The sequence below is a fragment of the Patella vulgata genome, chromosome 2, assembly GCF_932274485.2.
Source record: "Patella vulgata chromosome 2, xgPatVulg1.2, whole genome shotgun sequence".
Lineage (NCBI taxonomy): Eukaryota > Metazoa > Mollusca > Gastropoda > Patellidae > Patella > Patella vulgata.
The window spans coordinates 83035281-83055873 of NC_065880.2; the positions used below are offsets into that span (position 1 = coordinate 83035281).

The 20593-nt window shown below is 36.2% G+C and overlaps 1 protein-coding gene across 3 annotated transcripts; it reads left to right on the top strand.

Moving 5' to 3' along the window:
- Positions 1-618: 618 nt before the first annotated feature.
- On the top strand, positions 619-20342 carry LOC130010267 (hemicentin-1-like). Of its 3 annotated transcripts, none has more exons than XM_050534731.2 (14): positions 619-763; positions 1914-2270; positions 5790-6059; positions 8170-8484; positions 11363-11617; positions 12474-12728; positions 13635-13991; positions 14854-15123; positions 15774-16079; positions 16663-16917; positions 17182-17427; positions 17915-18175; positions 18884-19150; positions 19896-20342. In XM_050534731.2, the coding sequence occupies exons 1-14, from the start codon at positions 682-684 to the stop codon at positions 19985-19987; spliced, it is 3588 nt and encodes a 1195-aa protein (XP_050390688.1). In that variant the 5' UTR covers positions 619-681; the 3' UTR covers positions 19988-20342. The 3 variants fall into 3 exon arrangements, with proteins under 3 accessions (XP_050390688.1, XP_055954699.1, XP_055954700.1); XM_056098724.1 differs by having other exon boundaries at positions 1914-2006; XM_056098725.1 differs by having other exon boundaries at positions 1914-1994.
- Positions 20343-20593: the final 251 nt, after the last annotated feature.

The following is a 20593-nucleotide window of genomic DNA, read 5'->3' on the forward strand; positions in this document are numbered from 1 at the left end:
ATAACTTTAGTTCTAATTAAGTGAGATTGATGAAACTTGGTGTATAGTTTCATTACAGTAATACCTTGACTAAGTTTGATAATGAGCATTTTCTGCTCAGGGTAAGCAGAGCGATACGCAATTTGATTGATTGAGACTTTGGAAAACAATAACTCTCCTACTTTGATTGTTAGACTATAAGTAAAGATATACTGTTTGATTGTTCAATACTTTGTAAAAGATAATTTGTGATAAATTTATATGTGTCCTCTAATTATTTTCCTATTTCGGCGGGGGACATCAGCCTCACTGTTGGCTTGTTAACTATAAATAACTTTCAAATTCAATAGTTATCAAAAAGATTTAATTGGCTGTAAACTATTTGAAAGGAGCATAAATACCTAGAATTTTTAAATGCAATTATTTTTACAAAGTCCATACATTTAGATCTCATGATCTGATCACAGTAAATAGAGGATATATCGAGGAGTGTGTCTTTAATATTGTTGTGTAGATAGTTAGTCTGAGTACAGACACGCCACACCCTCTCCTTTATTCAATAGCTTATCTAGCCGATCTATTCAAAGGTCCCCACGAAGATTGTATTTATGTCTTGTTTGCATTGACATAGATGTGCGCAATTGATAAAATAGCGTTAAACTTTTTGGCTTGGTTCGTTTGTATATCAGCCGCGACGGAGTGATGGTGGGTTATTTTCAGTACGTCAAAATAAAGATGGGCAGAATTTCCTTTCTCTGCCTACTTTTAGGAATATATGTAGATTGTAAGTATACATTGTAAATATTTTATAAATGTTTTGATATATATATATATATATATATATATATATATATATATACCGCGATAGCGTCTCTTCAGGCATTTATTAAACAATAATTCAATTAACAAGTCTATGACGTCACAATGTCATAGTTACATTATTATACAGGCAAGGGTAGTAATTTCTTAGCCTACAGACTACAAATATTCAATCCCACCACTGTCTTTATTTAATTTAATTATTCTCTTATTTAGAATTAAGTTTCGGGTGGTACTTCTCAATAAAATAGCTTTCTTTTGCCTCCAAGAGGTCGTTGTTTTTGCTATTAAGTCTATATAAAGGAAAAACACTAAATTTACCCCCACCACATACTTCAAAGAGAATAATTAAATTAAATTAAATGAAATAAAGACCGTGGTGGGATTGAATATTTGTAGTCTGTAGGCTAAGAAATTACTACCCTTGCCTGTATAATAATGTAACTATGACATTGTGACGTCATTTGTTTAATAAATGCCTGAAGAGCCGCTATCGCGGTGAAAACGTTAGCATAAAAATGTAGTTTAATTTTGCCATCTTTAATTTCAATTATATATATATATATATATATATATATATATATATATATGTGTGTGTTGGTTTTAATCATGCACCATAACATCAAACCCTTTGTCGATGATATTTTCCGACGTGTTTCCTCGTGTCAGTGGTGCAGGACGGGGGGGCACGAGAAATACAGCTGTGTAGTCTTTCGGATGGAACGAAAAACCAAGGTCCAGTGTACACATTGGCGTGCACGTAAAATATCCATTTTCAGTTGGAATTCGATATAAGAGTATGCCATAGTGCCCGTCTGTTTATGAGAAATATCGTTGATACAGAAACACAAAACTTTGCACTCAGTGTCTTACCGATGTATTTGATACCTTAAAGGCGAAAGTTAGAATAAGGCGAAAACTTTTGAGTAATTTCTTAACTTAAGTCTGAGAATGTTTCGTGAACTCGGGGTCAGATGTGAACTGACGAGTCTAACAACTAAGCAAAACATAAAATCAAATCATTATCGGTTTGTGTAAAATCATCGGCTGAGAAAAATGTCTGATAATGATTCTTGCTAACAACGGCTAAATCTATCGTCTTCTTATTTTCACAGATGCATCCTCTATTGGAACGAACTTCACATTGGTGGCTTCAAGCAATGTTGTCGACGCTGGTACATCAGTTACTCTCACCTGTACGGCTGTTGGTAACATCGAATTAACTTGGAACGGTCCAGAAGGCCGAATTACTATTTTCATGAATCCTTGTTTTAGATTAATTGAAACAGAACCCGCTGACATAACTCGTTTTGTTATAACCTGCGGGTCCGGGTCACAACAATCCAGTACAATTAGTAATCTGACAATCACTAGTTTTGACCCAGGGAGGGATAAAGGTATGTGGGAATGTTATGATGGCGGCCCATTTACCGTCGGCGTAACCTCTGCATACACATCATTGACTTCCCCAGGTTAGTTGTATAACACTAGTATTGTATTTATACTCAATTACATTGGGTTATTCATGTACACAGCAAAATGTATATTAGATAAAATACTAGAGGTTTAGTTGTTAAAAATACTACCCGCACACCATTACTATAGGGGTGTGGTGAGGGTAGTATTACTGACAACCGAACTTGATACAAGTACTACAATTACTCTAGGGACGTGGTGTGAGTAGTATTACTGACATCTAAACTTCTAGTGAGGCTGATATAAAGACGTGGTGGGCTAGTATTGCTGACATGTAAACTTCTAGTGGGGGCTGCTAATAGTAACATCTATCAAATATGGATACAAGTACTTAAAGGGACTATCCCGATATCAAGAGAGTCCCAAAAATATAAGTCGGAGTACGTATGAAATTTAAGCGCCAAAATATAGAGATATAGGGTATTTACCTTCTCTCAAAATTCCAGCTCAAATTATTGAGTCGTTTGGACGTGAATGTCAAAATTGCTTATCCGGACACGTAACCCTTTTAAGATTTCGGGTCAGTTTTTTCGTTGGGTGACCTGATAATCGATTCCCGTTCCTTGAGAGGTCAATGTAGTGAATGACCCATTTGCTGTACTTGATAACGAAAGGTAAATTTCCACTACACGTTATTTTTATAAAATAAAAGTCTGGTTTTATCCAGACACCGCATAATACAGCTTGGGACACCGGTCTCCATTTCCAGACGAAGACTGACGGGTTTAAATGGTTTGAAAACTCATCACAAATATTGAGTTAGTTGCTCGGCCCTCAGCTAGAGGATTTTAAGGGATTTTAACACAAAATTAAGCAGTTTTATTCTCCAAAAAATATCGGGATTAGCCCTTTACAGATAGATACATTATGTAAGATATGGGTAGAGTAATGACCATTCTTGCTATAATAGCTCACAAATAGATAATGTAGAATGAAAATATTGAACATTTCATTTAAATTACTCCATTCTAAGCCAAGTTATCACTGTTTGTAGTTTTGACAAAATGTGTGCATTGTGGTAACCAGAGCACTGGTATATTCGAGACTTAGCCTCGCTTTCCCATTTTTAAATTAAATTTTTAAATGGCGAAACGTTCTAATCTAATTAAAATCTCGCGTATCCTATGGCATCGAGAGTTGATTATGGTCTTGTTTAATAAATGTCTAATTAATAGTTTATATAACATTTCAGACCTAAAGAAAGATCTGCAATAGGCAGTTTAGCTCTTGCATAATGTACATTATGTTAAATTTGCATGGTTGTTTGTTTAGGGTAATTTATTAAGGAAATCACGTTAGCCATTAGAATTTTCTAAATGGGCGTCGTTTTCCAAGATAGCTGCTATATACTGCCTTTCTTTCACATAACATTACCCAATGGACCTATTTAGATGGTTTTTATACGCCCACATTTTCTTGTTAATGTATTATGTTGTCGTCCATCGGTTCACGTTTGTTTGTGGACAATCTAGGGGCCACGATTTTCATCCTTTTTTGATGAAAAGTAAAATATATGAATATGTCCAACATGTCTCGGATAGGTCCTATTTTTGTGCGCATCGCAAAAAAAAAAAAAAAAATAAATAAATGCTTCTTACGTTATAATCGTGAAAGCTTGTGTTACCTCCAGAGGCCACAATTTGTGAACGTAATTAGATAAAACATACGGCATGTTAACGATCAAAAGATATTAGAAGACTTTGAGTTTGATCTTCATCAGACCGCTCCCGTAAAAAGGCAACACCTAGTAACCCATGTTTTTCTTTTTTTTGTGAAAACAAAGGAACACGTAATGAATGAATATTAAACCCCAGCTTATCCATTGATTTGACTATTGAATTATTAGGGTTTTTTTGTGGCATACTAGGCAAATGAATGAAGTTGCTAGGTTGTGTCATGGGTGTAACTGCTTACGAAATGAAAAGATCGGAATATCTAGTACAACAACAGGAAGCATATACCCTAGTAACTACAAATTTGGTCCTATATGTTATGATCAATAAAATAGGACAATCGCGCGCGAAATTTGATATTTCGTTGTCTAAAAGTCAATTATTTCGAAAATGAACTCAACCTTTGGACTTTCGAGTAGCTAATGGAGACGCCCGAAGGAGTATTTATGCCAATTTTGATAATTATATCCATATTTGAACGACTACTCTGTTTTATGTAGTATCTGCTATACTATACTGCTGTCCAAAAGAAAGTATACACACTAAACGTATGACCAAGTTTTGTTTAGATTAAAAACATTTGATACAGCATTACCGAGTTTGTCTCTTGCGTCCAAACTCAACATTTCTAAGCAAAATAAAAATGTGAAGCAAATTAACATTCTACCCAAATACCGTATGCCATTGAAAAACGACTTTGGTTGATGCAGCACAAAATGCACAGTGTATACTTTCTTTTGGACATTAGTATACTTTGATTCATTGATACTTCATACCTAAGAGGGAATTGTTGATATCACCAGTACTGATGTGTCTGTAGTAATACTGTCTTACCGTGAATTGCATATTTAACATATTCTCCTGATAAATTTCAAATGCTATTAAATTCGTCTTTTTATCTGATTACCCGATGGTACTATGTTTCATTTCATCATCTTCGCAAGTAAGGCTTGGTGATAATGATCGGTCGTTACACATTGATGCACATGATAAGGTGCTTCCAATCGGTCCACAATCAATTTTCGCGTGCTTAAATGCAATACATCGATGGTATACGGTTGGTGTGGCTACTTAATTGGTCAACGGTTTGAGATAAAACTCATTTTTTATGATTAAAGAATGAAATGAAATGAAATGGGGTTTAACGTCCTACTGTTTTGCTCCGAACTGGGCTAATGAAGACGGGCATACGCCATACAGTGTGCTATGAGGGAAATTTTGCCCGGACAGCGGCACTACGGCCTACTCTTATATCGAATTCCAACTGTCAAGGGATCTTTTACGTGCACGCCAATGTGTACACGGGACCTCGGTTTTTCGTCTCATCCGAATGACTAGACAGCTGTCCTTGTCAGGCCCTCCGTCCTGCATCCCTGACAAGGGGGAACCACGCCGGAAAATCGGGATGAACTTTCTCGGCCAATGCAGGGATCGAACACCCGACCTCCAGGCTAGCGAGCCAGCGCCTTACCCACTAAGCCACCGTGATCCCCTTATGATTAAAGAAATTTTAAAATACAATGTTTATGTTTTTGACACTTTTATCTAGATAACTATTTATTAAATCGACTGATACTTCAGAAAATTATGTTCATTTCCCCCTTTAGCTCTCTATTTGATCGAAAAATCGTAATTCTACCTTCTCTATTTGCGGAAATATGAACTTGTTTACACAGGTTTAGGGGAAACAAAGGATCTCAGCCTCTAATATGCACTTAGATAATTTGCCGCCCCCAAGAAGTATCGCCCTAGCGCATATGTCCCCGCTCAGTCCCCTTTGCCAGGACCATGGACACCCCCATGCCAATTAAACTTGCAACTGATATTTTATATTAATTTTAGAGACTGGTATCCAAAATATACAGATAACCTCATGGCCTGGTTTTATAACAGCGACAAATCAACTAACATTGTTAGAAGAAGAGAGTGAGACTTTAGCATGTACAGCTGAATGTACTGGTACTTGTCAGTATACATGGATGAAAGGTGGTGAATTAGTAGCATCTACAAGTCAACTTCCGCTGAATAATATCAACTCGACTATGTCAGGACTTTATATATGCCATGCATCTTATAACGGTACGGAATTGACTAAAAACCTACAAGTAATCGGTAAGTATCACTGCTTAACTTAATCTGTAAGATTTGTCTAATTTATACAAACAGTTGTTGAAATTAGTTTAGACACGATGATGGTCCATTTTAATGGATCGTGCGTCAAGGTAAATGAAATGAAATGAAATGGGGTTTAACGTCCTACTGTTCTGCTCCTATGCTGGGCTAATGAAGACGAGTATACGCCATACAGTGTGGTATGAGGGAAATTTTGCCCGGGCAGCGGCACTATCGCCTACTCTTATATCGAATTCCAACTGCCAAGGGATCTTTTACGTGCATTCCAATGTATACACGGGACCTCGGTTTTTCGTCTCATCCGAAGGACTAGACAGCTGTCCTTGTCAGGCCCTCCGTCCTTCATCACTGGCAAGGGGGAACCACGCCGGAAAACCTGGATAAACTTTCTCGGCCAATGCCAGCGTCTTACCCACTTAGCCACGTGATTCCCACGTGCGTCAAGGTATATACACGCAGGTGTTATAGAGATACATAGTAACATATTCGATTTAAAGGTGCGTATATAAACATGAACCAAGTGAACTAAGGGGTTGTTTAGCCGAATGGTTAGCCCGTGCGCGCTGTATCATAAGGTCTATCATTGAGTCAACTGGCGTGGTTTCGATTCCCCAGTTGTACGTGACAAGGCGTAGGGTCGCCTGTTCAACCTCGTGAGGTTTCTTCGGGTCCTCCGGTCCTCACTGCTAAAGACCCCTATGCGCGAATTATTGAAATAAAATTGAACCATATATTAGTCCTGAAATGACTTAGTTTATGTCGAGTTGACGTTAAACCCAATTTCTCTCCCTCTCTTTCTCTCCCAAGTGAACTAATTAAAACAACAATCCACAATTCTAGACTCTGTATATATATATACAGTTCTTAAAAATATTATAATAATTCGATACGTTATTATTCGGCGATGACGATTGTACATTTTTCGGATTGGTGGATTTTACACTTTAAGATCTGGTCGAAGTCGTTGGTTGAATTGAAACAATTCCGGAAAGATGGCAGTCGGTCTCAGAAGATCTAATGGCTTATAATTATTGATATATATTTTTTTTCAAATTGTACCATGTAATATGTGGAGTTATGACGGAGTTTTGGTGAGATATCACAGACTGATAGATTACAAAATATATTGAATGGGCCGACGCATATGGACGAGTTATAGCAATATGTTCGACCATATTAACATGCTGGCGTAGGAATCCTTGGAAAACATTATTTTTTAAAGGCGCTAAATCGCTAATATTTGGGACCTATAAATTGACACAAATGGGTCGCAACGCATATAATAATGTAATATGAATGTATATAAACTGATTTACATTCAATCGTTTCCCTTTATACTCTAATTTCAAATCAATTATGTTCGGCGAAATACCACAGAAGTCTCAATGGAATGAAAATGTCTGGTTATTCCAGTCTACACCGATAGTATTTATTGCGCATGCTCTCCAGATAAGAATATGGCGTCAACGTTTGACATAACTCGTGGAATATGTGTAGCGTGTACCAATGGTAAACTGTTTGTTTTGTCTTAAATATTGGATATCCGAAGTCCATCTTTTCCCGGTAAGATCACAACATCAATGTTGATTTAAAGTAGCTAAGTCTCTAACTCAATATCATCCAAAATCTTCAACATTGAAAATACAAATTATTTGTCAATTTAAATCAACATTGATGCTGTGATCTAACCGGAAAAAGATGGGCTTCTGATATCCAATATTTAAGACAAAATAAACATTTTGACATTGGTACACGAATCGTGTACCATAATGCGTTTCAGCCCCAGTTCTAGCAAGAGACTCGAGGAACGAGGCTAGACATATTCCACCAAACCAAACGGCGTATGTAGACTCGAATAACCAGACGCTAGAAATTTGCATTCGATTGAGACTGCGGGCTTATTTCGCGGAACATAACTAATTTGAAATTAGAGTAAAAACGGAAACCATTGAATGTATATCAGTTTATATACATTCATATTACAGTATTATATAAGTTGCGACCCACGTGTGTCAATTTCTAGGTCCCAAATGTTAGCGGTTGAGCTCCTTCAAATTGACAAATAATTCATGTAAAATTTCAATTTCAGTCTTTTCAAGAGATTTTATTAAATTTGATCCACCAGGAGATTCAATAACATTATTTGAAGGGCAGACCATTTCTATAAATTGCTCAACTGAAAAACATTATATGTGCAACCAATTTGGGTATATGTGCCAGAACTTTTGGGATGCTTTAACTTATGTGGAAATATTTAATCCCAGTAATACAAATATTTTTGTGATTAACAACGCAACTGTGTCGCAAGCTGGAATATATAGATGCATTTATACTGAAGACGAAGAAACATTTAATACTCACTGGATTACTTATAGAACTTTACCAATACAAGTCTTAGTTCCATGTAAGTTATTCTTATTAATCTATTGTTCAAGGATTTGTCTATGTTTATTCATTTTAACTAATATGATATAATATGATATAAAATGCGCATATAATGATATCAAATATGCAAAGCAGTTGATGAAGCTCGGATTTCTTTTTCAGCTGATCCATCGTCAATTATAGCGATATATCCCGATGTTGACCTTTCAACAATAAAATCAGGATCAAATGTAATTTTTTCTGGAAGGCTCTAACTGACCCAACAATTATTTCAACTGCTGCTAGTATCACTATGTCGCATATCGCTAGAGGTCAAAGGGGTGAATACACATGTACAACAAACAATGTAGCTGGTAGTTCATCTGCAATGTTATTTCTAGAAGTGTGGGAATATGAATTTAAACCGTAGCCGATATGCTAAATATTTTATTGCTCTAACTGACTAAATACAACGGAAATCTGGCTACCATATCGGGATTTATCATGCTTACCAAACGCTGATCAGATAAATTAACCTGACTTTAATAAAATTAAAAATACAATTTTGAGAATACTAATTTCATATTCAGCACACATAAAATAAGTAAACGTGAATGCCCACAATTAGATGCTCACAATGTTTTGTTTTATTTTTAATATATATTGACACCTGACATATTTATTTATTTGAAAACGTTGCTCAGAAAGCGACCAACCAAACTCTTCTTATTACCAACAAGTAGGGTGTCTATGTTTTCAAGTTTTCCCCCGAAAGAGTCTGGCCCTAATTACATCTGGTATAAACTAACGAGGCTAGGATGACCCATCGGCTGAAATACATTTCTGATGTTAATAACCAACAACGGCTAAACCTATCGTCTTCTTATTTTGAGAGATGTATCCTTTAATGAACGAACTTCACATTGGTGGCTTCAAGCAATGTTGTCCACGTTGGTACATCTGTTACTCTCACCTGTACGGCTGTTGTAACATCCTTATGACGTCATTTGGTGTCGCCACTGTGTATTCAATTTGGTGATTGAGCACCTGATGGGGGCCATTATGTTGATGTAAACGACTCTCTCTTCGTCAGGTGGAATGGTTGGACGGATTTTTATAATTGGAAACAACATCGAACCTGATATAATTTTCGGAATACTATGTCAAAAAGGCTATACAACATTAGTTAATTTTTTTATGAAAACAAATGCAGGATGTGGAGAACTTTATTTGTTTTTTTACAGTTGAGCCAATTCATGTCACTTTATACCACCCGAATGATTAGCCACTCTCTTTACCAGGCCTACCCCCGTTTTGTATCAATAACAATAGTATCATAGAAATATATTTATATGGGTTATATAACATCGTCTGCTAGTTTAACCACGGAGAAATCTGAGCTTTATAATATTTCTGACACTATTTATAGTTCCGTCACTACGTTTTGCGAAGACCGTCGTTATTGTGTATGGCAAGGACAGTGTCTAGTCATTCGGAACGGACGAAACCTTTGGCAGCTGAAATTCATGTTCGGGCTAAATTTCCCTCATAGCACACTGTATGGCGAAAGTCCGTCCTCATTAGCCCAGTCGGTTCAGAAAAGTAGGACTTTAAACCCCATTACATTTTTTTAAAAATATTGTCAAGAATATCTCTATCTATGAAATTCCGTATCGCTTAATGCAAATTAAAGAATATATGGTTGGAAAAATCTACCATGAAGTTAGTATAATGAACGCATCAGAAATAGAAACTTCATCGCGATCCAAATGAACAGATTAGCCCGGTCTCCTTTAAAGGCCCCTTTATCCCCACAATATGGAGTTTCTAAATACATGTATATATCGTTGAATTATATCATTATAAAGTGATATTTTTGTTAGAGCAGTAATAGAATACAAATCAACAGTATATAAATATTAATTGGCTCAACTGTAAAAACAAATCAAATAAAATTCTCCAAATCCTGCACTTGTCTTCAAACAAATCAACACCCCATGTTGTAAAGCCTATTTGACAAAGTATTTGCAAACCATATCATGTTTGATTCACGTAATGGTCCCGACCAGGTGCTCAATCACCAAACTGAGTACGTAGATACCGACACCAAACGACGTCATAATGATGGTTGCTAGGTAGAACTAGTACTGTCAAAAATCATAAAATTGAGCACACCAAGCGACTTCATAATGTCATATGACGGTTGCTAGGTAGAAATGTAAAATTCTAAATTTGTTCGATGTTCATGCTAAACATGTAAAGCGTCAATGAACAAGACATGTTTCGTCTCAATAACAGAAATAATATCAAATATAATTCATATTTACGCTGAACAAATAAAGAAATTGGATTATACCCGCATTGTCTTATTAAAGAAATTACATGAATAGAAGTTATAAATTAGGCGATAGCACAACATTAACAAATTTAGAATTTTGAGTTTAATATACCGCCATAAAGCAGTTGATGATAAGCTGGAATTTATTTTTCAGCTGCCCCATCGTCAATAGCGATATATCCCAATGTTGACCTTTTAACAATAAAAGCGTGCAACGTATCATACTTCTCACAGTGTATCGTTTGATCAGCCCTAATCCCACTTAACACTGCTGTAATGGAAGCAGATTTCTGTTCCAAATTATGTCTGGTCAATAGCCTTTGGCCTATTATGTACTTTCTAGTCAAATCCAACCAGTTTAAAATAGATGACCTAATTAAAGCCAGGATATATTGTTTTATATAAATACAATTAATAAATTTGGCATTGGGCTAATTGGTCCTCGGGAAATCCCCCCGGCGACCCGATAATTTATGATACAGAAATGGTAGAATATATAAATTTCAATGGTTTAAATCTACAGTAGGCCTATGCCATTTGTTATGTCATTTAAATGTATCGTTTATTATTATTCAATCAGATGGGCCATCAACGGTAGAAATAACACCATCATCAGATCCAGTAACAATAACAAGTGGAGAATCTCTAAGCTTCAACTGTTCTGCTGATTGTCAACCCGGTTGTAATTATACATGGAAATATAACAATGTTATTGTCTCTAATATTGCTACTTATATCATCAGTACCATTAGTACCGGTCAAAATGGCACCTATACTTGTACAGCAACCAACATTGTAGGAAGTATGACGCAATCTACTAATGTTGAAGTGAATTGTAAGTTTTTTGGTTTTGTTTTTAGTTTAATATGATTATTTAGTTAACGGTTCTTCCGTATTGAGTCAGACTGGTGTACTTATCACAGTGTTGGCACACTGGAAATTGTTTGGTAGTTCGAAATGAAATGTAACGTTGACTATGTGTTGGAGAAATCTGGCTGAAAGACGCGTTGCCTTGAAGCCCTGTTAATGCAACCATTCAATTAAGAAGAAAATATAGTTGTTATACCAAAATTAGGTTTAAAGAGCATTCACTTATTTTTCTAGCTACAAATGATAAATTTAAGTTTTATATTATGTTGATCAGCAATGAACCATTCTAGATTGAGAGGTACTACAGTCGTCCAACTTTAAAATTATGCACAAATCTGAGAGAAATAAAAGTATGTGCAAATCTGAGAGAAATAAAAGTATTGTAATTTTAATTTATATGCTTACGTGTAAAATGTGTATTAAAATATCCCACAAAACTTGAAAGACTAGCTGAACTAAAAGCATTTCTTCGAAAGCAAAATTACCGCGAGAAACTTATTGATGAAGCTAATGATCGAGCTCTTAATTTGGAGCAACCCAAATTAAGAGAGCCAAAACAAAAATTCTTAAGACTAATTTTGATTTACCAGTAGTTACGAGGATGGGAAATCTATTGTGCAAAAATGAGGTTTGACAAGCAATTATGAGACGTCACCCACAACAGTTGACTCATTGAAAGACCTTGTGATCTAAAGATAAACCGTCGTCGAATCTCATTTTAAACCTTAGTGGATATTGTATGTTTTTTTCAATTTCATCATCATTATTAATAACAAAATAAATGGTATATATCAGTGAATATGTTATTGTTTTTATCTTAGATGCACCATCATCCGTAGTAATAACACCATCATCAGACCCAGTAACAATAACAAATGGAGAATCGCTAAGTCTCGTCTGTTCTGCTGATTGTCAACCAGATTGCTTTTATAAATGGACAAATAACAATGTTACGGTTTCTACTATGGCTGTTTATACCAGCAATAATATTAGTACAAGTCAAAGTGGTATCTATACTTGTACTGTGTTCAATATACTAGGAACTGAGTCAAAATCCACGAATGTTGTAGTAAATGGTAAGGTTTATTGAAATTCTAATATGATTAGTAAATTCTTCTTAACATTTTATTAACATGGATATTATGAAGCCAACTGTATAAACAATTTCATTTTCGAAATTGATTAGTTTGTCATTTGCTTGGTAATGTTGAAATAAAACTTCACCAGTCGTTGCCTAAATAAATTGCCAATTGCTCTTCTATAATTACTGCTCTGTTTAGTTTCTCAATGCGACCCCAAGATAGAAAACTTAAGCTTCACTGAGCCACATTAAATAGGGAATCTCTTACGAGGTTTTTTTTTGATATCAAAAAATACTAGTAGGAGATTGTATTTACCACCCAACCCTTTCTTGCGCACACAAATAAATATATAGATATTTGGTATAGATTTAATTTTACTGAACCTGATTACATTACGGCGTAGTAATACATCATTGTTTGGCTGCTCACCCGTTACAAAGTCCTATATATTCACCCGGCCTTTCATTTAATGTCAAAGCCACAAAGAAACGAACATGTTATGGTAATTGAAACCTTTCCTTCAACAATATTACTGAATCCAAAAAGTAGTTCCTTTTTGATAAAAACAAATATAGTTCCTTTTTAATTGACCAATCAAATTCATATAATGCGATATCTCCCAAGAACATATAGCTCAGGAGATTATGAAATTTATCACACAAGCGATATCTACTGTACAATGTGTTATTGGGTGATAAACTAAAATGTTTAAAACAATCTAATGTAAAACGATATGCTATTAGTTTTACCCCAGGTTGACCACCAGCAGTAGTATAGTAACGGCTCCACCATCGGATCCAGTAATAGGAGCAAGTGGAAAATCATAATAATAATTTGTTGTTCTGATTGTCAACCATATTATACTTATATACTAATGATGCCATATTTAAATCTTTTCAGCTCCTTCAGTACAGTTACCAAACATGACATTAGTAGCATCCGAAACCACAGTTACAACAGGTTCTTCAGTGACCTTAACCTGTTCTGCATTTGCCCAAGACGAATTAAGCTGGTTAGGTCCATCTCGTGTGATCACAAACTTCATGAATGGGAATGGGTGTTTTAGATTGAGTGAAACAGACGCCCCTGATATAAGCCATATATCAATAACATGTGGTTCTGGAAGTGGTGCATTAAGCGATTGGACAATAAGTATTCTAACTATAAACAACTTCGACCCAGGGAGAGATACAGGATATTGGGGATGTTCAGATTTTACAAAATCTATAGGTGATAGTGTGTATTTGAATTCAACAGGTGGGTACAATTTTATTGATTTCGGGCTAATTGAACTCGCATAGCACCGAACACTGCAACTCTAGAAGAGGAAGCAGCCAGTCGAACAGCATACTTCTCGCAGTGTTTCGTTTGATTAGACCCATCAAACTCAGACACTGCTGTAATAACCGCAAATTTCTGTACCAAAATATCACTGGTCAACAGTCGGATCAACAACCAATACATTACAGCGTATAAAGTTCAATCCAGCAATGACCAGAGAGGGATTTCTCGGCCCATTGCTTCATGAATATGGCCGAACAGAAAAATTGAGAACGATCATAAGTTTAAATAGCAAATTTAGGATTTTGTAGTAAACAAGAAAGGGGCATATGCGCGTAATATATATGCCCGTAATATAATGTAGCGTCTTTATGTTGGGAAGTTAAATATTGAAACACCTCAGTATGTGATATGAAATGAAATGGGGTTTAACGTCCTACTGTTCTGCTGGGCTAATGAAGACGGGCACTTGCCCGGGAAGCGGCACTATCGCCTACTCTTATATCGAATTCCAACTGCCAAGGGATCTTTTACGTGCATTCGAATGTAAACACGGGACCTCGGTTTTTCGTCTGATCCGAAGGACTAGACAGCTGCCCTTGTCAGGCACTCCGTCCTGCATCACTGACAAGGGGGAACTACACCTGAAAATCTGGATGAACTTTCTCGGCCAATGCAGGGATCGAACACCCGACCTCCAGGGTAGCGAGCCAGCGTCTTACCCCACTTAGCCACGTGATCCCCCCAGTATATGATAAACACTGTAAGAAAATCATTAATATTTGTGGTAATTATTGTTAGTATTATATTCTTATCATAATAATTCTTTTTTTACAAGACGCTGGAATAAAAAATATTAAGATAACATCTTCAACTGGTTTTATATCTGCTACCAACGACCTAACTTTACTATCCGAGGAATCCGATGTTTTAACTTGTACAGCCGAATGTACTGACATCTGTCAATATAAATGGATGAAAGGAACTGATTTAGTAGCATCAACAAGTCAGCTTTCGTTAAATAATATCAACGCTACTCTTGGAGGGCTGTATACATGTATTGCCACTTCTAATGGTTCGGAACTAAAACGCTCATTAGGAATATATGGTATGTATTGAAACATTGTAAAAAATTTTAATTGTTGCTTGTTTCTGTAAAGGGGATCACGTGGCTAAGTGGGTAAGACGCTAGCTCGCTAGCCTGGAGGTCGGGTGTTCGATCCCTGCATTGGCCGAGAAAGTTCATCCAGATTTTCCGGCGTGGTTCTCCCTTGTCAGTGATGTAGGACGGAGGGGCTGACAAGGAAAGCTGTCTAGTCGTTCGGATGGGACGAAAAACCGAGGTCCCGTGTACACATTGGCGTGCACGTAAAAGATCCCTTGGCAGTTGGAATTCGATATAAGAGTAGGCCGTAGTGCCGCTGCCCGGGCAAAATTTCCCTCATAGCACACTGTATGGCGTATGCCCGTCTTCATTAGCCCAGGTTAGGAGCAGAACAGTAGGACGTTAAACCCCATTTCATTTCATTTCATTTCATTTCTGTTTCTGTAAACGAAAGTCTTATTGGGTGTATCAGCCCAAAAGTAACATTATGTACCTTTTCTGTTGTAATACAAACAAAAACGGGCTGAAAAGTACAATTTTCATACTTTCAAATAAAAATAGATTTTGTACTTGAATAAACATAACTACATAAAATATGTTTTGATATTGACTTAAAAGCTGTATATTTTAAAAAAAATATATTAATCCTACAGTTCAAGACAGAAGTTCCATAACAATCAATCCACCGAGTGATATTATAACAGTTATTGAAGGCGACAGTATAACAATAACGTGTTCTGCCGATAGCTACCCATGTAATAACATAAATGGTATAACCTGTACAAATATGTGGGATACATTATCTGGTTCATTCTATAACACTGGACAAGGAAACTCAATGGTGATCAACATGGCTACTCGCACGATGACTGGGAGATATAGATGTATCCACGTAGAATATGAACCGTCATCAAATACTCACTTTGAAACTTACAAATCTATACAATTACAAGTTCAATGTGAGTATATTTTACCTGTAATTCAACGTAACATATGACAGGGGTGGCCACCACCGACGCATGCGCATATAGTGGATTGGAAGTGGCGTAATGCACCCCTGTGATAATAATAAAGTAAGGCGATACACCTACCTTTAACCACTTAATTATTTTGCGCACATCCTTTTACAGAAAATCATAACATATATGTTGAACGTGGATATATACGAACTATGACCTTTGACACCATGTTTCATCATACACAGGCATAACTGGCAAATGTACCGTTTGACAGGATAGGATATATTCGTTATTTCACCTACTGTTTGACAGGATAGGATATATTCGTTATTTCACTTATTGTGTACTTTCTAGACATATCCAATCAGTTTAAAATAGATGACCTAATTAAACCCAGGATAAATTGTTTAAGATAAATTTTAATGCAATTAACAAGTCTGGCATTGGGCTAATTGATCCTCGGGAAATCCGCCCAGCGGCCTGATAATTTATAATACGGTCATGTAAGAATATACAAATTTCAATGGTTTTAATCTAAATTATGAAGTTGTTCTGTTATTTAAATGTATTATTATTAATTCAGATGGACCATCATCAGTAGAAATAGCACCATCATCAGACCCAGTAACAATAACAAATGGAGAATCTTTAAGTCTCGTCTGTTTTTCTGATTGTCAACCGGATTGTAATTATACATGGACATATAACAATGTTATAGTTTCAACTATTGCTACTTTTAATATAGTCTCCATTACTAATAGCCAAAATGGTGTTTATACCTGTACAGCGACCAACGTCATAGGTAGTGCGATTAAATCTACTAACGTTGCTGTTAATTGTAAGTGTTAGTTTTTGGTAATACTAGGCCGTATTCAATCCATTTCCAGGCAGATAAATCGTGAGGCTACATTCATATGTATCATCTATTCAGTGAACAAATGTCTAAATCTGAACCCTTAAAGTTACTTTGTGAATATTATGTAACGCTTTCAAAACAAATTTAACGGATGGTCGCTTATCTACTTTTTAAACAAATGACTCGTATACTTCCGTTTACATACATAACCACTAAGTGCTAAGTGTAGTTTATCTTTGTTTCCAGATGGACCATCATCAGTTATAATAACCCCGACTAAAGATCCTGTAATTGTGCAATATGGAGAAAATGTTAATCTTGTCTGTTCATCTGATTGTAAACCAGTTTGTAATTTTAGATGGGAATATAACAACGTGGTAGTTTCTACAAGTGCTACATATACTACCACTATCACTCTAAATGGCACTTACAGCTGTACAGCTAGTAATGCTATTGGAAGTGTCACAGATTCTTCAAATGTTGTCGTTAAAAGTAAGCTAATTATCATCTTTCATTATCTGATGAACCGTATAACGGCGACATCTTTAGATTAATGTCAACGTTAGTTGGCTCGTTAGTATATAATAAGGCCTACTATGTTTGATTCAGTCAACGGAAGACCACCGAATGTACTAACACTGAAATATCTTGTCAATACGGTAGCCGGTCGTGACATATACTAGAATAATACAATGTATGACAAATATTTCCTTTTTCCTTGCTGCAAACTTAAAATAATGTATTATTACAAGCGCGGTACTGTATAGCGAACTGGAAGCTTTCACTTGATATGATAATAGTTTGGTGGTCAGTGTAGCTTGCTATCTTTGTTTGTTGTGTGTTTTATCTCCAGGTTTGACTTTTATTTGTGTAAGGCGTGGTTATGCATCAAATTATTGCTCCATTTAGGAGCAAATGGTGGTGCTTACAACCTGTTGCTGTACTGTGGGGTGTATATGAATGTTTGTGTGTTTTAAAGGTTATATAAAAACAGTTGTCGTCCTATCAGATGGCACACCATCAACAATGGAACCAGGTACCTCAATAACTATGACGTGTGAAGCTGATTGTATGCCGGTAAATAGCTGCAGTTATGTGTGGAAAGACAACCAGAACAACATTCTCTCAGTGGGAAGGGAGACCACTCTTACTAATGTAGCGACATCTGATGTGGGGACATATACTTGTATGGCAAGTAACGACATGTCAAAATCAGCATCAATCGAGGTTGCGATTAAACGTAAGTAGAATAGTAACTGTAACTAATTCAGATAATCCACTAACTTGGATTTACAAATGTGAGTTTGGAGTTTCTTTGGTATTGGGGAGATCCTTTGGGTCACATGGTGCTATAATCATTCCTGTCTTTTTTTCCCAATATTTTGACGGGGAGCCACGGTGGCTAAGTGGGTAAGACGCTGACTCGCTAGCCTGGAGGTCGGGTGTTCGATCCCTGCATTGGCCGAGAAAGTTCATCCAGACTTTCCGGCGTGGTTCCCCCTTGTCAATGATGCAGGACGGAGGGCCTGACAAGGACAGTTGTCTAGTCCTTCGGATGAGACGAAAAACCGAGGTCCCGTGTATACATTGGAATGCACGTAAAAGATCCCTGGAGGTCGTGTGTTCGATCCCGGCATTGACTGAGAAAGTTCATTGGGATTTTCCGACGTGATTTCTCCCTGATCAGTGATGCGGACGGAGGGCCTGACAGCTGTCTAGCCGTTCGATTGTGACGAAAAACCTAGGTCAAGTGTACAAATTGGCGTGCACGTAAAAGATCCATTGGCAGTTGGAATTCGATATAAGAGTAGACCATAGTGCCGCTGCGCTGGAAAAATTTCCCTCGTAACATACTGTATGGCGTATGCCCTTCTTTATAAGCCCAGTATAGGAGCAGAACAGTAGGACGTTAAACCCCATTTCATTTCATTTTTCAATATTTTGACAGATGCACCAGATGTAGCAAGCATGGTTATTCACAGAACACCCAACCTGTCCTCTTATGACAAGGGATCGAGTCTAACCTTAAGCTGTTCTGTGAACTGTGTTCCCGACTGTATAGTTCAATGGAGTAAAGGAACGACCGTTTTTTCGACTTCCAATGGTGTTTTGTCTTTATCAGCTTTAGAAACAGATGATGCTGGAACATATACCTGTTCGGCTGGTAATTCAATGGGCGGCCCAATCAAGAAAACTACTGAGTTCACTGTTAAAGGTGAGTATATACCATGGCGACATTTAAAGGGACAATAACACTCTTGCTGGCTTGAAAGCTCCAGAAAATAAATAATATCTCTATCTAAGTACTAGATGTTTAAGTGTCCTACCTGTTGTGTAAATTATCCATTACATCCTATTTTACTTGTCCAGAGGGTTCGAAAGTATTTTTAAATCGAAGTTTCATTTGAAAAGGTTTACGTTAGACGTTTCAAACCATTAATATTATGTTGAATTTTTCAAAATTTTTAAAGAAGATGTGTTAAGATGAAATTTGTATCATCAATTAATTGAAATATTCTAAAATAGTACAATTTGTTGACCAGAATAAAGATTGGGACATATTATTCAGTTACAACAAGAGTGGTATTGAGCCTCTAAATCCCATTTAACCCCAAACTATATTTGCCCAAACATGTCAGAATAAAAGTAAAATAGATATTAAGAACATTATGTGTTTTAGATAAATATATTCAATAGTATTATATCTCTTTCGTATCAGCCAGGGCTTTTATACACCCCTTTTTTGGGTCACACTGTATCGAAAGTCTTTACTTTAAAGATCCGCAATGTGCCACCTTTAATTTAATCTGTCGATAATCAGTAACAAAAGGTATTATTTTCAGATGGCCATAATCATTGGATAATGATAATAATTTATTCAAAAATTGTGTTGTAGCGTTATAAATCTACAATAAATATAATGCGTGTTTTTGCTCAATCATTTTCATTTTCCTCTTCAGTAACTATCTCTGGAACTGGATCTGGAAACACACCTGTCTTTTCCTGGATGATAACCGTGGGATGTTTGTTATATACTTTAAGAATTTATTGATATGTTATATTTTATTGTTAACTTTGAGATTTCCCGGTGTCAATTTGAACTTCATAACATAGTATTTTTTTATTTTCTTATATACAGCCCGTTATAAGCACACATAACAAATACTGATAAATAAGTAATGAATGATAGCCGATGATTATAAAGTAAATTGGCTATAGCATAACCTTGCATTTGCTCAATTTGGTTTGTTTATGTGATGAATATATATGTATAATGGACACTATTAAAACAGTTTTTTATCGACATGAAATGTATATTTTTCGCGACAAAGGTACTTTTATATGATAGTTGTGGGGTAATAATGCTATTGACCTATATTTACAGCAATAAAAAACATTTTTTGTAACTAAGGTTTTTCTCTGTATAATAATAATAATTAACATATTCTAAAATATTTTCGGATGGCAGGAAAAACCTTGTACACATTGGCCTGCATGTAAAACATCCATTGGCAGATGGAATTCGATATAAGCGCTGTCCGGGCAAACTTCTCTTTATAGTACACTGTATGGCGTACGCCCGTCTTCATTAGCCCATTCAGAGCAGAATAGAGCAATAGTCTGTTCTGTGTTATCTGCCCTACTTTTTTCACCCCGA

Coding starts and splice junctions, on each gene's coding strand:
- LOC130010267 (XM_050534731.2), top strand. CDS start 682: ATGGTGGGTTATTTTCAGTACGTCAAAATAAAGATGGGCAGAATTTCC. Junction 8,485..11,362: donor AATACAAGTCTTAGTTCCAT/GTAAGTTATTCT, acceptor TTATTCAATCAG/ATGGGCCATCAACGGTAGAA. Junction 18,176..18,883: donor AATCGAGGTTGCGATTAAAC/GTAAGTAGAATA, acceptor ATATTTTGACAG/ATGCACCAGATGTAGCAAGC.